Source organism: Mastomys coucha, unplaced genomic scaffold (genome assembly GCF_008632895.1).
Source record: "Mastomys coucha isolate ucsf_1 unplaced genomic scaffold, UCSF_Mcou_1 pScaffold5, whole genome shotgun sequence".
Lineage (NCBI taxonomy): Eukaryota > Metazoa > Chordata > Mammalia > Rodentia > Muridae > Mastomys > Mastomys coucha.
Genome location: NW_022196911.1, coordinates 93,152,913 through 93,165,047, shown reverse-complemented (window position 1 = coordinate 93,165,047; position 12,135 = coordinate 93,152,913). Strand labels below are relative to the sequence as shown.

Here is a 12,135-nt window from a genome sequence, read left to right as displayed (position 1 = left end):
TTTTTTTTTTTTTTTTTTTTTTGGTTTTTCAGGACAAGGTTTCTCTGTGTAGCCCTGGCTGTCCTGAAACTCACTCTGTAGACCAGGCTGGCCTCACAAGTGCTGGGATTAAAGGCGTGCGTCACCACTGCCTGGCTTAAAAATTATTTTTGTTACTACTTCATAACTAATTTTCTTACTATTATGAATCATAATGTCAATAGGTGATATGCAGGACATCTGATGTGTGTGACCCCTATGAAAGGGGTCGTTCAACCCCCAAAGGAGTTAAGGCCCACAGTTGGAAACTGCTGCTCTGAGGGCTTTCTGTGTTAGGTTTTGGTTTGGTTTGGTTTGGATTGGTTTTTTGTTTGTTTTTTTAAGTGATTGGGCTTAATAATTAATTAGTTCAGTGATGGTTGATTTTACTTACCATTATCCTAGGCACTACAGTTGGTTCTTCCTTTATTTTCTCAGCATAGAGTAATGCTTCTCTTCTACACCTAAAAAGGCTGAGAGGTATGGCTACGCTGGTTACATGCTCAATCACGTTGCTGTGGTGATGCACACCTTTTTTAGTTTCAGCCCTTGGGAGGCAGAGGCAAGAAGAGCTCTGATTTTGAGGCCAGCCTGTCTACAGAGTGTGTTCCAGGACAGCCAGGACTATGTATAGAGACTTTGTTTGCTCCAAGTCACCTGTGTAATGAGCTTAGAAGAGTGGGAATTCAAATAAGATAGTGCAAGTCCCTCAGTTCGTCCTCCCAACTGCTGCTGCTTTCTCAAATAACTCTGCTTCTCATCTAGCCCTTTTTACCTATAAAGTTGGTTTTGGTTTTTCGAGACAGGGTTTCTCTTTATAGCCTTGGCTGTCCTGGAACTCACTCTGTAGACCAGACTGGCCTCGAACTCAGAAATCCGCCTGCCTCTGCCTCCCAAGTGCTGGGATTAAAGGCGTGAGCCACCACTGCCGGGCTTTACCTATAAAGTTTTAACCAGGCAATTTAATTTTAATGGAAGGAACTAAGCTTTATTTTCTAAAGAATAGTAGTCTCCGTAGGGAGAGTTATATGTGCACCTGCCTCTCTGTCACCACTGTCCTATCATGTTGTGTTCACAAGATCCAGTAAAGAATAATGGCCTTCTGCCCTTCACTGTCTCACTTTGAACTACTCTTCTCAGTGGGGACCATGGGTTTGATCTCCCAATGTTCTTTGCCTAATAGGAAAAAGACTTAAATAAGTCTAACAAATCAGTTTATGGCTTTACTCTCCATTAAGTCTTTAGGTACCACAATCACTATTTTCTCCCTCATATTTATAATCTGTATTGTAATACTGACTGGTTTGCAGGTTTTTTATCTCTAAGACCCATGTAGGTGACATTAAATCCTTGGCTATCTCAGTGGTTTAACCTTTCAAAAAGACATGCAGCTTGGGGTTGGAGAGATGGCTCAGTGGTAGGAGCACTGACTGCTCTTCCAGAGGTCATGAGTTCAATTCCCAGCAACCACATGGTGACTCACAGCCATCCATAAAGAGATCTGATGCCCTCTTCAGGTGTGTCTGAAAACAGCTACAGTGTACTCATATAAATAAAAAAATAAGTCATATTTTTTTTAAAAAAAGACATGCAGCTTACTCAGTGTTGGCTCTGTAATATACTCAGGCAGAGTCTGCTTAGCTGTTTGATATCTACGACATGGCTCTTTCGATGGCTTTGGCTTTTAGGTGTGACTCCTCAGTGATGAAAAAAGTAGTTCCAGGATTGATTCTGCACAGTGTCACTGAAGTGGGAGCCCTTTAATGGAACACTGACTTCTCAAGTTAACTGTAGAATCATTGCTGTCTTTATTGCTTTGCAAAAGGGAAGAAACATTCTCCTTTAGACGATTGTGATTTGATAGCACCTCATCTTGTCCCTAGTACTAATACGGATGAGGTCATCGAAGGCGTAATTTAACATTGAGAGTTTGTCTTGTACAGCTTAGCAGTCTTTGTTTACCTTGCTACCTGCTTCTTTCAGTGTAACCTTGTTTTCCAAGTTTTCTATTTGTTCTCTTCTTGCTCAGGTGAAGACTGTCCTCAGTGGATGGTTCCTATCACAATTTCAACTAGTGAGGATCCCAACCAGGCCAAGCTGAAAGTACTAATGGATAAGCCAGAGATGAGTGTGGTTTTGAAAAATGTCAAACCAGACCAATGGGTAAAGGTGAGTTTTGAATGACATAGCTATTTTTACTTTATCTGAGGTGACTTATTTCCCTATGTCTTTGTGGCTGACTCTCAATTGTACTTTTTCAATTTAGACTAGTATTTTCAAAGGAAAAACATTTCTAAGCAGATAAGTAGAATGAAAGAATGAAAAATAGAAGTTGACTGGGTTTGGTTATGTATACCTGTAACCCCAACATGCAGTAGGCTGAGGCAGGATGTTAACCTTTGAGGCTAGTGAGAAAACAAAGGAAGGAGTAAATAGTACACTGCATAGAACATCTCTAGTGTTGCAGCTACAGTTGGCTCCCTTTCTAAAAAGCCAGTCTTTGGTGGATCTCTGTGAGTTCCAAGCCAACTTAGTCTGCAGACTGAGTTCAAGGACAGCCAGAGAACACAGAGACTGTTGAAAACCACCCAAGTTGTCCTCATATAACTATCCTCAAGTGAGAGCAGAAATAGATAAAAATCTGTTTATTGGGGCTGGAGAGATGGCTCAACTGTTAAGAGCACTGACCGTTCTTCCAGAGGTCCTGAGTTCAATTCCCAGCAACCACATGGTGACTCACAACTGTCTGTAATGGGATCCGATACCCCCTTCTGGTATGCATGAAGAGAATGGCAGTGTATTCACATAGATAAGTAACTAAAATTTAAAAAATAATTTGTTTGCCACTGAAATATGAAAACACCAATGGGTAGATTATTTTTACTTTGCAAAAAGAAATATTTTTGCTGTAATTTCTTCTTAGAATTATAGGTTATCACAAATTTTTAGATACTAAGAAATAACTATTTTTCTACTTTAATATTTAAAATATACTCTGGAATATAGTAGCATTTGAAATTATGATCTTGAAGATTAAGTAGTCATATGGAATTTTTCTCATTAGAAAAAGTTAAGTACACTCTGATTGTAATTAAGTATATAAAGATATAGTTTCTACAGTAAAAGATAAAAGAGATTCAAAGTAATTGGATTAGAATTATTTAATTAGCTTAAATTTTTTTTTATTATTCTTTTCTTATGTGCATTGGTGTTGTGTCTGCATGTGTGTCTGTGTAAGGGGTGTAGAATCCCTGGAACTGGAGATAAAGACGATTGTAAGCTGCCAAGTAGATGCTAGGATTTGAACCCAAGTCCTCTGGAAGAGTAGCCAGTGTTCTTAACCACTGAGCCATCTCTCCACCCCTTATTTTTACAATACTTCTATGTAAAAAACTTTATAATTTTACTTTACTTATGTTTGTTTGTTTGTTTTTAAGACAAGACTTAGCTCAGTGGGAGAACACTCGAAGCATGTAGGAATCCACGAGTTTGATCCTCATCACTACCCCCAAATGTTTTTTGCCTCTTTGTTTTGCATTGTTGCTGTTGCTTTTGGGGGACAGGGTTTTACTATGTAGCTATAGTTGCCCTGGAACTCAGTGTGCAGTGCAGGTTGACCACCATACCCACTCAAAAATAGCTTTTTTTTTTTTTTAATTTACTCATTATATGTAAGTACATTGTAGCCGTTTTCAGACGAACCAGAAGAGGGTATCAGATCTCATTAGGGATGGTTGTGAGCCACCATGTGGTTGCCGGGATTTGCATTCAGGACCTCTGGAAGAGTGGTAGGCGCTCCTACCCGTAGAGCCATCTCTCCAGCCCAGCCCTCAAAAATAGCTTTTTAAAATGGAGTGGCTGGGGCTAGAGAGATGGCTCAGTGGTTAAGAACACTGGCTGCTCTTCCAGAGATCCTGAGTTCAATTACCAGTGCCCATAATGGTGGCTTACAACCATCTGTAATGGGATCTGATTCCCTCTTCTGGTGTGTGTAATCACAGAACACTCATATTAAATAAATAAATAATTTTTAAAAATAAAAAAAGAAAGACAGAAAATGGAGTGGCTGATCTTGGTCCTGCTTGCCTTTAATCCCAGCCCTTAGGAGGCAGAGGCAGCAGATTTCTGAGTTCGAGGCCAGCCTGGTCTACAGAGTGAGTTCCAGGACAGCCAGGACTACATAAAGAGAACCTGTCTCAGGAAAAGTGAGGAGAAAAAGTGATTAATAGTGTTTATCATCTCCTTTCAGCTAAATCTGGGAACAGTTGGGTTTTATCGAACCCAGTACAGCTCTGCCATGCTGGAAAGTTTATTACCAGGCATCCGTGACCTTTCTCTGCCCCCAGTGGACCGACTTGGATTACAGAATGACCTCTTTTCTCTGGTGAGCGTTCTCACTCACACTTAGGTCATATGATATATCTTGTTGGTTTCGGATATAATGGTTAAATGTAGTAAAGAATATAGTCCTTCCTGAAGGTTAGCTCATTTGGGACGACTGCAAATGGCTAATTATTAATTAAAGTGACAAAATTGTTACCTATATCAATTGTCTGAAGCAAATTTTATTTTACTAATCCAGTTTTGGTTTGGTTTGGTTTTTTAACTTACCAGTGCTTATGTCCTTTGTATGGACATAAGTCCATTCTTTTAAAACAAATGGATATGAGGCATAAAGAGATTTCTCTACTGATTTTTTTTCTTTTTGTAAGATTTATTTATTTTATGTTTGTGAGCACACTGTCACTGTCTTAAGATACATCAGAAGAAGCCATCGGATCCCATTACAAATAGTTGTGAGCCAGCATGTGGTTGCTGGGAATTGAACTCAGGGCCTCTGTTAAGAGTAGCCAGTCCTCCCCGGGCGGTGGTGGCGCATGCCTTTAATCCCAGCACTTGGGAGGCAGAGGCAGGTGGATTTCTGAGTTCGAGGCCAGCCTGGTCTAAAGAGTGAGTTTCAGAACAGCCAGGGCTATACAGAGAAACCCTGTCTCAAAAAACCCAAAAAAAAAAAAAAAAGAGTAGCCAGTCCTCTTAACCTCTGAGCCATCATCTCTCCAGTACCCACCCCTACTGATCTTTTAAACCCTAATTCAAAGTGATTTTTATGTTGTTTTTATGTTGTTCTGAAGTAGTACTTACACTTTGCTGAGAAAGCAAGAATGTTTTAACAGTATGTTATTATTCAAATTATACCATCTCAGCCCAGAATTATATACATATTTGGCTTTGTTCCAGGGAGGATTTAAAGCAGCAAAATTCTTATTGTTGTCTTTATGACTCCAGCAGGTTAGGTAATTCCAGGATGTCTTTGCCTGTGGTAAAATTATTATTCTTTCTAGTGTTCCTTTAAATTGGACCTGAAGTCTCCCCGCCCTCTGTGATTGCTGATTGGATTCCTTCTTTAAATAAATGCAGATTAGCATTGATGGACAACCCTCCCATCTGCTGATCTCACTTCCAAGACAGACCTGTCCCAGGATGGGCTGTTTGTGCAGTTGGCTTCTAGAATAGAAGTGCTTTTTCCAGCTCTTGGTAGTCAGGACTGAAAGCAGTCTGAATTCACAGAGCCTTCCCGTTTATGTTCCTTTAGAAGTGAGTAAAGGAGAAGCTCACGTTGACACAGTTTGCAGAGTCAGCCTTGAAAAAGCCTTTGTCAAGAACCAGAGCCCCAACTTTTTTGTAACTTTTCTCAAAGTATAAGAAATTTAAAACATCAAAGTGATGCCCCAGAAACTGAGTAGAAACAAGAAGTCAACTGGTTTTATTGGTCCCAAATTAGGAGATTCAATGTAAGTTTTTTTAAGGAGTTCTTTTACAGATAGCAAGGAAATTAACAAAAGAAGTTGTCATGATAGGATTTTTATTCTAGCAGTATTCTGAACTTACTTAGCCTCATTTTCTTAAACCCAGAAAATTACTAGCAGTAGATAATGCCAACATACATGTTTGTTTTCTTCTGTCTTGTTTAGTGTGAAGGCTGAGCTAATTTGTGTTTTTTCCTATCCCAGGCTCGAGCTGGAATCATTAGCACTGTAGAGGTTCTAAAAGTCATGGAGGCTTTTGTGAATGAGCCCAATTATACTGTGTGGAGCGACCTGAGCTGTAACCTGGGGATTCTTTCAACTCTCTTGTCCCACACAGACTTCTATGAGGAAATCCAGGAGTTTGTCAAAGATGTCTTTTCACCTATAGGAGAGAGACTGGGCTGGGACCCCAAACCTGGAGAAGGTAATAGAATGTACTGTATGGGGAAAGACCGTGTGGTTAACAATTAGCAGCATCTCTATCCAGATTTTACAGTATATTCAGCTGGCCAGAAATGTAATGTTCTGAACCTGCTGGCGAAGTTGTTATACCAGCACAAAGCAGTAGCAGAAGTAGCTTGGAACCTGTAGTGACTCTCCTGCCTCCTCATGAGTCATCACACTTGGCAGGGTTCAGCTTTCCAAAATAAGGATTTTAATTGCTTTCTGCCTTTCTATGATTATGTCTGTAATCATGTTCTTTTTAAAAAATTTTCATTTCAGTGTTGAGAATGATGATTTGGAGGTTTAAATACAATTATGTGTTGCTATCTGCTTACCAAATGAGGTGTTTTCTCCTGAATAATCTTAATCTAGGATTTATTTTATTTTATTTTTAATGATTTATTTATTTTATGTATATGTAAGTACACTGTAGCTGTCTTCAGACACACCAGAAGAGGGCATCAGATCCCATTACAGATGGTTGTGAACCACCATGAGGTTGCTGGGAATTGAACTCAGGACCTCTAGAAGAACAGTCAGTGCTCTTAACCTCGGAACCATCTCTTCAGCCCCCTTATTTTTAATTCTTATAGCACTGTGTTTAAACTCAGGAGCCTAGTCTGTGCTAAACTCTGCTCCCCAACCATTACATTAATCTGGGATTTTTAAAAATAGGAACAGTAATAGCATCAATTTCTTGCCATTCTTGTCTTTCCTTCATGATTCAGCTAATATTTATGTAACTAGTAAAAGGCAGGTGCTGTTTTCAAACCTGGCAGTAGAGAAAAGCAAAGCATTGGCATTAGAAAGTATCGCTTATTTCCTTTTTTGTTTTAAAGATTTATTTATTATATGTAGCTGTCTTCAGACACCCCAGAAGAGGGCATCAGATCTCATTATGGATGGTTGTGAGCCATAGTGTGGTTGCTGGCAAACAAATTACATTAAGGTAGTATTTAGTATCACAAGTAAAATTAGATAGTGTGAATAAGGAGTTCTAAGCCAGTATTTTATAAAATAGTTGGAGAAAAATCATCACTAATAACTGATCTTTGAGCATAAATGGAGAACTGAAAGAGAGATCCAAGAGCAGAGTAAACATGGTGCCCACCAGATGGACCAGCAAGCAACAAGAATCTAAAGCAAAAGCATGCCCAGAATGTTCAACGAAAAACCAGAAGGCTGATGAGGTCAGGTCTGGGGAAGAGGTGAGAGGCCCATGGCAAGTCAGTGACTCCCTTACAGGGAGGTGGACTGAAGCAAAGTTCCTAGTTTTTCACATTTTTGTGATACAAGATGCTGATTCTAAAAGTTTTGATCAGAGGAAAATGATTTGACTCATGTGACTATGAAACTGAAGGAAAACCATTTGGGAAGCTGTTTGAGTATTCCATTTGAGGTGTTGGTTGCTGCTGACATATACTAGTGATGCATTCTCTCTGTGGTTTTGGAGGACTGAGTGTGGTAAAAAGAGAACTCATCAGATTAAGACTACTTAGCTGGCCCGCAGTGGCACATACCTTTAATCCTAGAACTTGGAAGGCAGAGGCAAGCATATGCCTGAGTTGAGGACAGCCTGGTATACAGAGCAAGTTCCAGGACAGCCTGGGCTGTTGCACACAAGAAACATGTTTAGAGCACACAGACACACACCACTCCTAACCCCCCACCCCCACCCCCAAAAATGAGTACTCGTAGAGGGACAGGCACAAAGAGTTCCAGGGTCCAGGACAGCCAGGGCAAAACAAAACTTGGCTAGAGAAGCAGCTTTGGTTGCAAAAGAGAGTCAGGAGTTTGGTTTAGGGTCTTTCAGATTTGGGTCATTTTCTACATTTGAGAATGCCTGGAGATGCAGGCTAGGTAAATACAGTTTGGAACTAATAGTGTGTTCCACTAATAGTTAGGAAATCACCTAAGGACTAAGAATAGGTAGATGTTTGAGGACTGTATCTAAATTCAGGAATTAGAAATTGGCAGAAGAAAAAGCCAAGCATGCTGATGATAACATTCCTGTAATCAGGAAGCAGAAACACTCAAGGCCAGTCTGGTCTACCTATGGCTCTTTTATTTCAAGAAACAAAACAGAAAAAGACGGGCAGTGGTGGCACACGCCTTTAATCCCAGCACTTGGGAGGCAGAGGCAGGTAGATTTCTGAGTTCGAGGCCAGCCTGGTTCACAGAGTGAGTTCCAGGACAGCCAGGGCTACACAGAGAAACCCTGTCTCGAAAAACCAAAAAAAAAAAAAACAGAAAAAGAGCCTCAGTGTGGTGGTCCACACCACTAACCCTAGGAGGTAGAAGTGGGAGGATCAGGAGCCACCCCCAAACTCAGAGAGAGTTCACCACCACTCTAGGTTATGAGGCTGAGTGAGAAGACGGTAAAGAATCACAAAAGAAACTGACTGGCCTCTGAGGAGCAGCAGGAGAAAATAGAGTGGCCTATAATTTCAAACTATTGTATTTTAAGGCCAAGGGAAAGTGGTAAGCTGTGTTCGTTGCAACAAGCAGAAAGTAATAAAGAATTAACAGTTTTGTTTACCAGATTCTCTGAAGTAGTTATACATATAATAGATTCTCTACAATGGGAGGAGTTGGAGATAGTGTATCTAGACAACTCTGTAGAAGGAATTTTGTTGACAATGGGAATAGACTTGATGTGGGATTGGAGAAGAAATGTTCTTTAAGGAGAAAAGTATACAAGAGTTTATAGAGACATTGGAAGGTTACCAAGGGGAACAAAATGCAGTAATGTGTGTGTTATGAGAAAGGTAGAAGGTTATTGCTGGTATGGCAACTGAGTCATCGAGAGGAGTCCAGATGTAGCAAGTTGTTTACTTTAGAGAGAGCATACATAGTGACAGGACAGCACACAGGAAGGGACACATACAGCCCAGTTCATAGATGTTGCACTTGTCTCTGGAAATAATAATGTGTAAAATCTTTGATTTAGAGCGAATACACGGTGAATGCTTTTGTTCCATACCTGTACAGACAGAGGAAATAAAGAGCAGCGCAGTTCTTAGGTTGCTTTGACCTACAGCGTAAATCAGTAGCAGAGTCCCAGTAAGAACTGGGAAGGCAGGTCAGCTGTGTACCTGAAAACCTGTGCTTAATCCCACCCAAGAGAGTAGCCTGGAGCAGTGACAGGTGTTTGTAGGCCCAGCCCTGAGGGAGGAAGAGAAGTAGATCTGTAAGGGCTCCGTTCCAGTGAGAGATGATGCCTTAAAGAGTGAAGTGGCAGGATTGCTGGCACACATCCGTATTTCAGCACTTTTGGAGACAGAAGAGGTGGATCTCTGTGAGGCTGAGGCCAGCCTGCTCTTCAAAGACAGTTCCTGAACAGCCAGGGCTAAGAATAAGGCCCTGAGTAAAAAATAAAACACCTAAGGTTGGCCCGCCCTCCACATATATGGACACACAAATGTGTATGTACTCCTATATACATACACACACATACAGTCACAGGAGCTAGAGAGCTGGCTTAGCAGTTAAAAATCCTTACAGCTCTTGAGAGGACAAGGCTCACTTCACAGCCGTCTGTAATTCTAGCTCCAGGGAGTCTGACCTGCATTCTGGTATAAGCTATATGCCCAAATAAAATTATTTTTCAATGCAAATTCCTCTGCCGTGCTCTACCACAAAGCTGTGTCCCTGATGCTTTCCTGGAGGTTTTTATTACAGTGACAATGAGACTGAGGTGGGGGTATCGCTTTGGTAATTGTGCGTGTCACTGGAGGATGATGACTCCATTGAATGTTCATTTTAAAATCTAAGGCTTTAGTTTATTGAACAAAGAGCATTCTAGGAGCTGGTGAGATGGCTCAGTGGTTAAGAGCACTGACTGCTCTTCTGAAGGTCCTGAGTTCAATTCCCAGCAACCACATGATGGCTCACAACCATATGTAATAAGATTTGATACCCTCTTGCCAGACAGTGGTGACACATGACTTTAATCCCAGCACAGCACTTGGGAGGGAGGCAGGCAGATTTCTGAGTTCAAGGACAGCCAGGGCTACACAGAGAAACTCTTGTCTCAAAAAAAAAGAAAACAAAACAAAACCAAAAAGAGTATTAAAAAAAGCCTTGAAGAGCTGGAGAGGTGGCTCAGCGGTTAAGAGCACTGACTTCTCTTAACCAGAGGTCCTGAGTCAGTTTCCCAGCAACCACATGGTGGCTCACAACCATCTGTAATGAAATCTGATGCCCTCTTCTGGAGTGTCTGAAGACAGCGACAGCGTGCTCACATATGTAAAATGAAGAAATAAATCTTTAAAAGAAAAAACTTTAAGTCAAACTTACATGATATAAATCTTTCCTTTTCACAGTTAACAGTATATAGTATAGGTTTTGGTTTTTTTTTGGTTTTTCGAGACAGGGTTTCTCTGTGTAGCCCTGGCTGTCCTGCTACTCACTCTGTAGACCAGGCTGGTATAGTATCGTTAACAGTATAACTAACTACATTATTAGGCTCCAGTAGCTGGTACCTGTGTTTACACACAAAGCCAGCAAATTTGTTTGTTTGCCTAGTATGTTTATTCCTTTCCTCTTATAATTTGATAAAATTAAGTATTCTCATAAGTACTAGAGTGATGGATTGTGTTTGTTCAAGACCATAGACTTGGTATCTATGGTGCAGGTCATCCATTATCAAAGCAGGCTTCTCAAGTTGTCTGTGTCTTCACTTGTTCCCCAGGTCATCTAGACGCACTCCTGAGGGGCTTGGTGCTGGGCAAACTGGGAAAAGCAGGGCATAAGGCAACTTTGGAAGAAGCCCGTCGTCGGTTTAAGGAGCACGTGGAAGGGAGACAGATTCTCTCTGCTGATCTAAGGAGTCCTGTAAGTTATTGTAATAAATTCCCCTGACAGCTGGGTGTGGTAGTACACTCCTTTAATCCCAACACTCAGGAGGCAGAGAGAGAAGTCAGCAAGTGACCCTTTCTGGAAAAAAAAATAATAATAATAAATTCCATTGAATTGTAGGTATCAGTTTTAATTTGTTAAAATTGGCCCAAGAACTGGCACTCATACCGTGTTTGACTGTTAACAAAAGCTACTTAGGTAGTTTGCAGCCAGGCTCTCCTGTGTTTCTCCAGTAGCACATCAGTGCTACAAGGTTACTAACTTGGTACATTTCTCTGAGAGAACTGGTGCAAGCTATTGTCTGCACATGGCAGCCCTGTGTGGTTGTCCACCAGCAGTCTGTTAGTGACCAATAACCATAGTCTGTCTATGCATTGATATGTAACTATAATTTTTAAACTAGCCTTGTAGCCCGTTTTGTTTTACCCATAGAGTCTTACTGTGTATCCTACAAAGGCCTTGAACTTACGTTCCTTTTCCTTTCTCACCCACCCCCAACCTCCAGTTCTACGACAACAGGCCTTTGCCAACATACCCAGCTTCTTTTTATCTTAGCATTAGACTGTTTATAACAGAGTACTTGTAACTCAAATGACTTCTTTTCCTGGTGTTCTTTTGTAGGTTTATCTTACTGTTCTAAAGCATGGTGATGGCACTACCTTAGATATTATGCTAAAGGTGAGTGTATTGGAAAAGATCTCCTGATTTCTGCATTTGGACTTGGATATATACTTGAGGGTGAAAGAAAACCTGGGCAAAGAAATAAATGTGCTGAATTTGGCTTGTAATCTCCGGTAGTAAGGAGGTTGAAGTAAGAGGACAGAGAGTTTAAGGTCCACCTGGACTGCAGAATGAGTTAGTTCAAGGGCAGACTGGGCAACTTCGTGAGACCTACTGAGACTAAAAGGTACAGAGCTCTGGGAGTGGAGCGTAATGAGCAAGTTATTAGTCTAGCATGCCTGAGCAAGGCAGAGTTCCCAGGACCACAGACCTGGGGTTCAGGGTT

The 12,135-nt window shown here is 40.9% G+C and overlaps 1 protein-coding gene across 2 annotated transcripts in view; it reads left to right on the top strand.

The window, feature by feature from the left end:
* Npepps (aminopeptidase puromycin sensitive) overlaps positions 1–12,135 on the top strand; it is an 85,438-nt gene that overhangs the window by 61,644 nt on the left and 11,659 nt on the right. For both annotated transcript variants that reach the window (XM_031355078.1, XM_031355079.1), the window contains exons 15-19: positions 2,048–2,187; positions 4,268–4,402; positions 6,030–6,249; positions 10,963–11,105; positions 11,751–11,807. In XM_031355078.1, the coding sequence (XP_031210938.1) occupies positions 2,048–2,187; positions 4,268–4,402; positions 6,030–6,249; positions 10,963–11,105; positions 11,751–11,807 (695 nt within the window). The remainder of the gene's footprint in view (positions 1–2,047; positions 2,188–4,267; positions 4,403–6,029; positions 6,250–10,962; positions 11,106–11,750; positions 11,808–12,135) is intronic.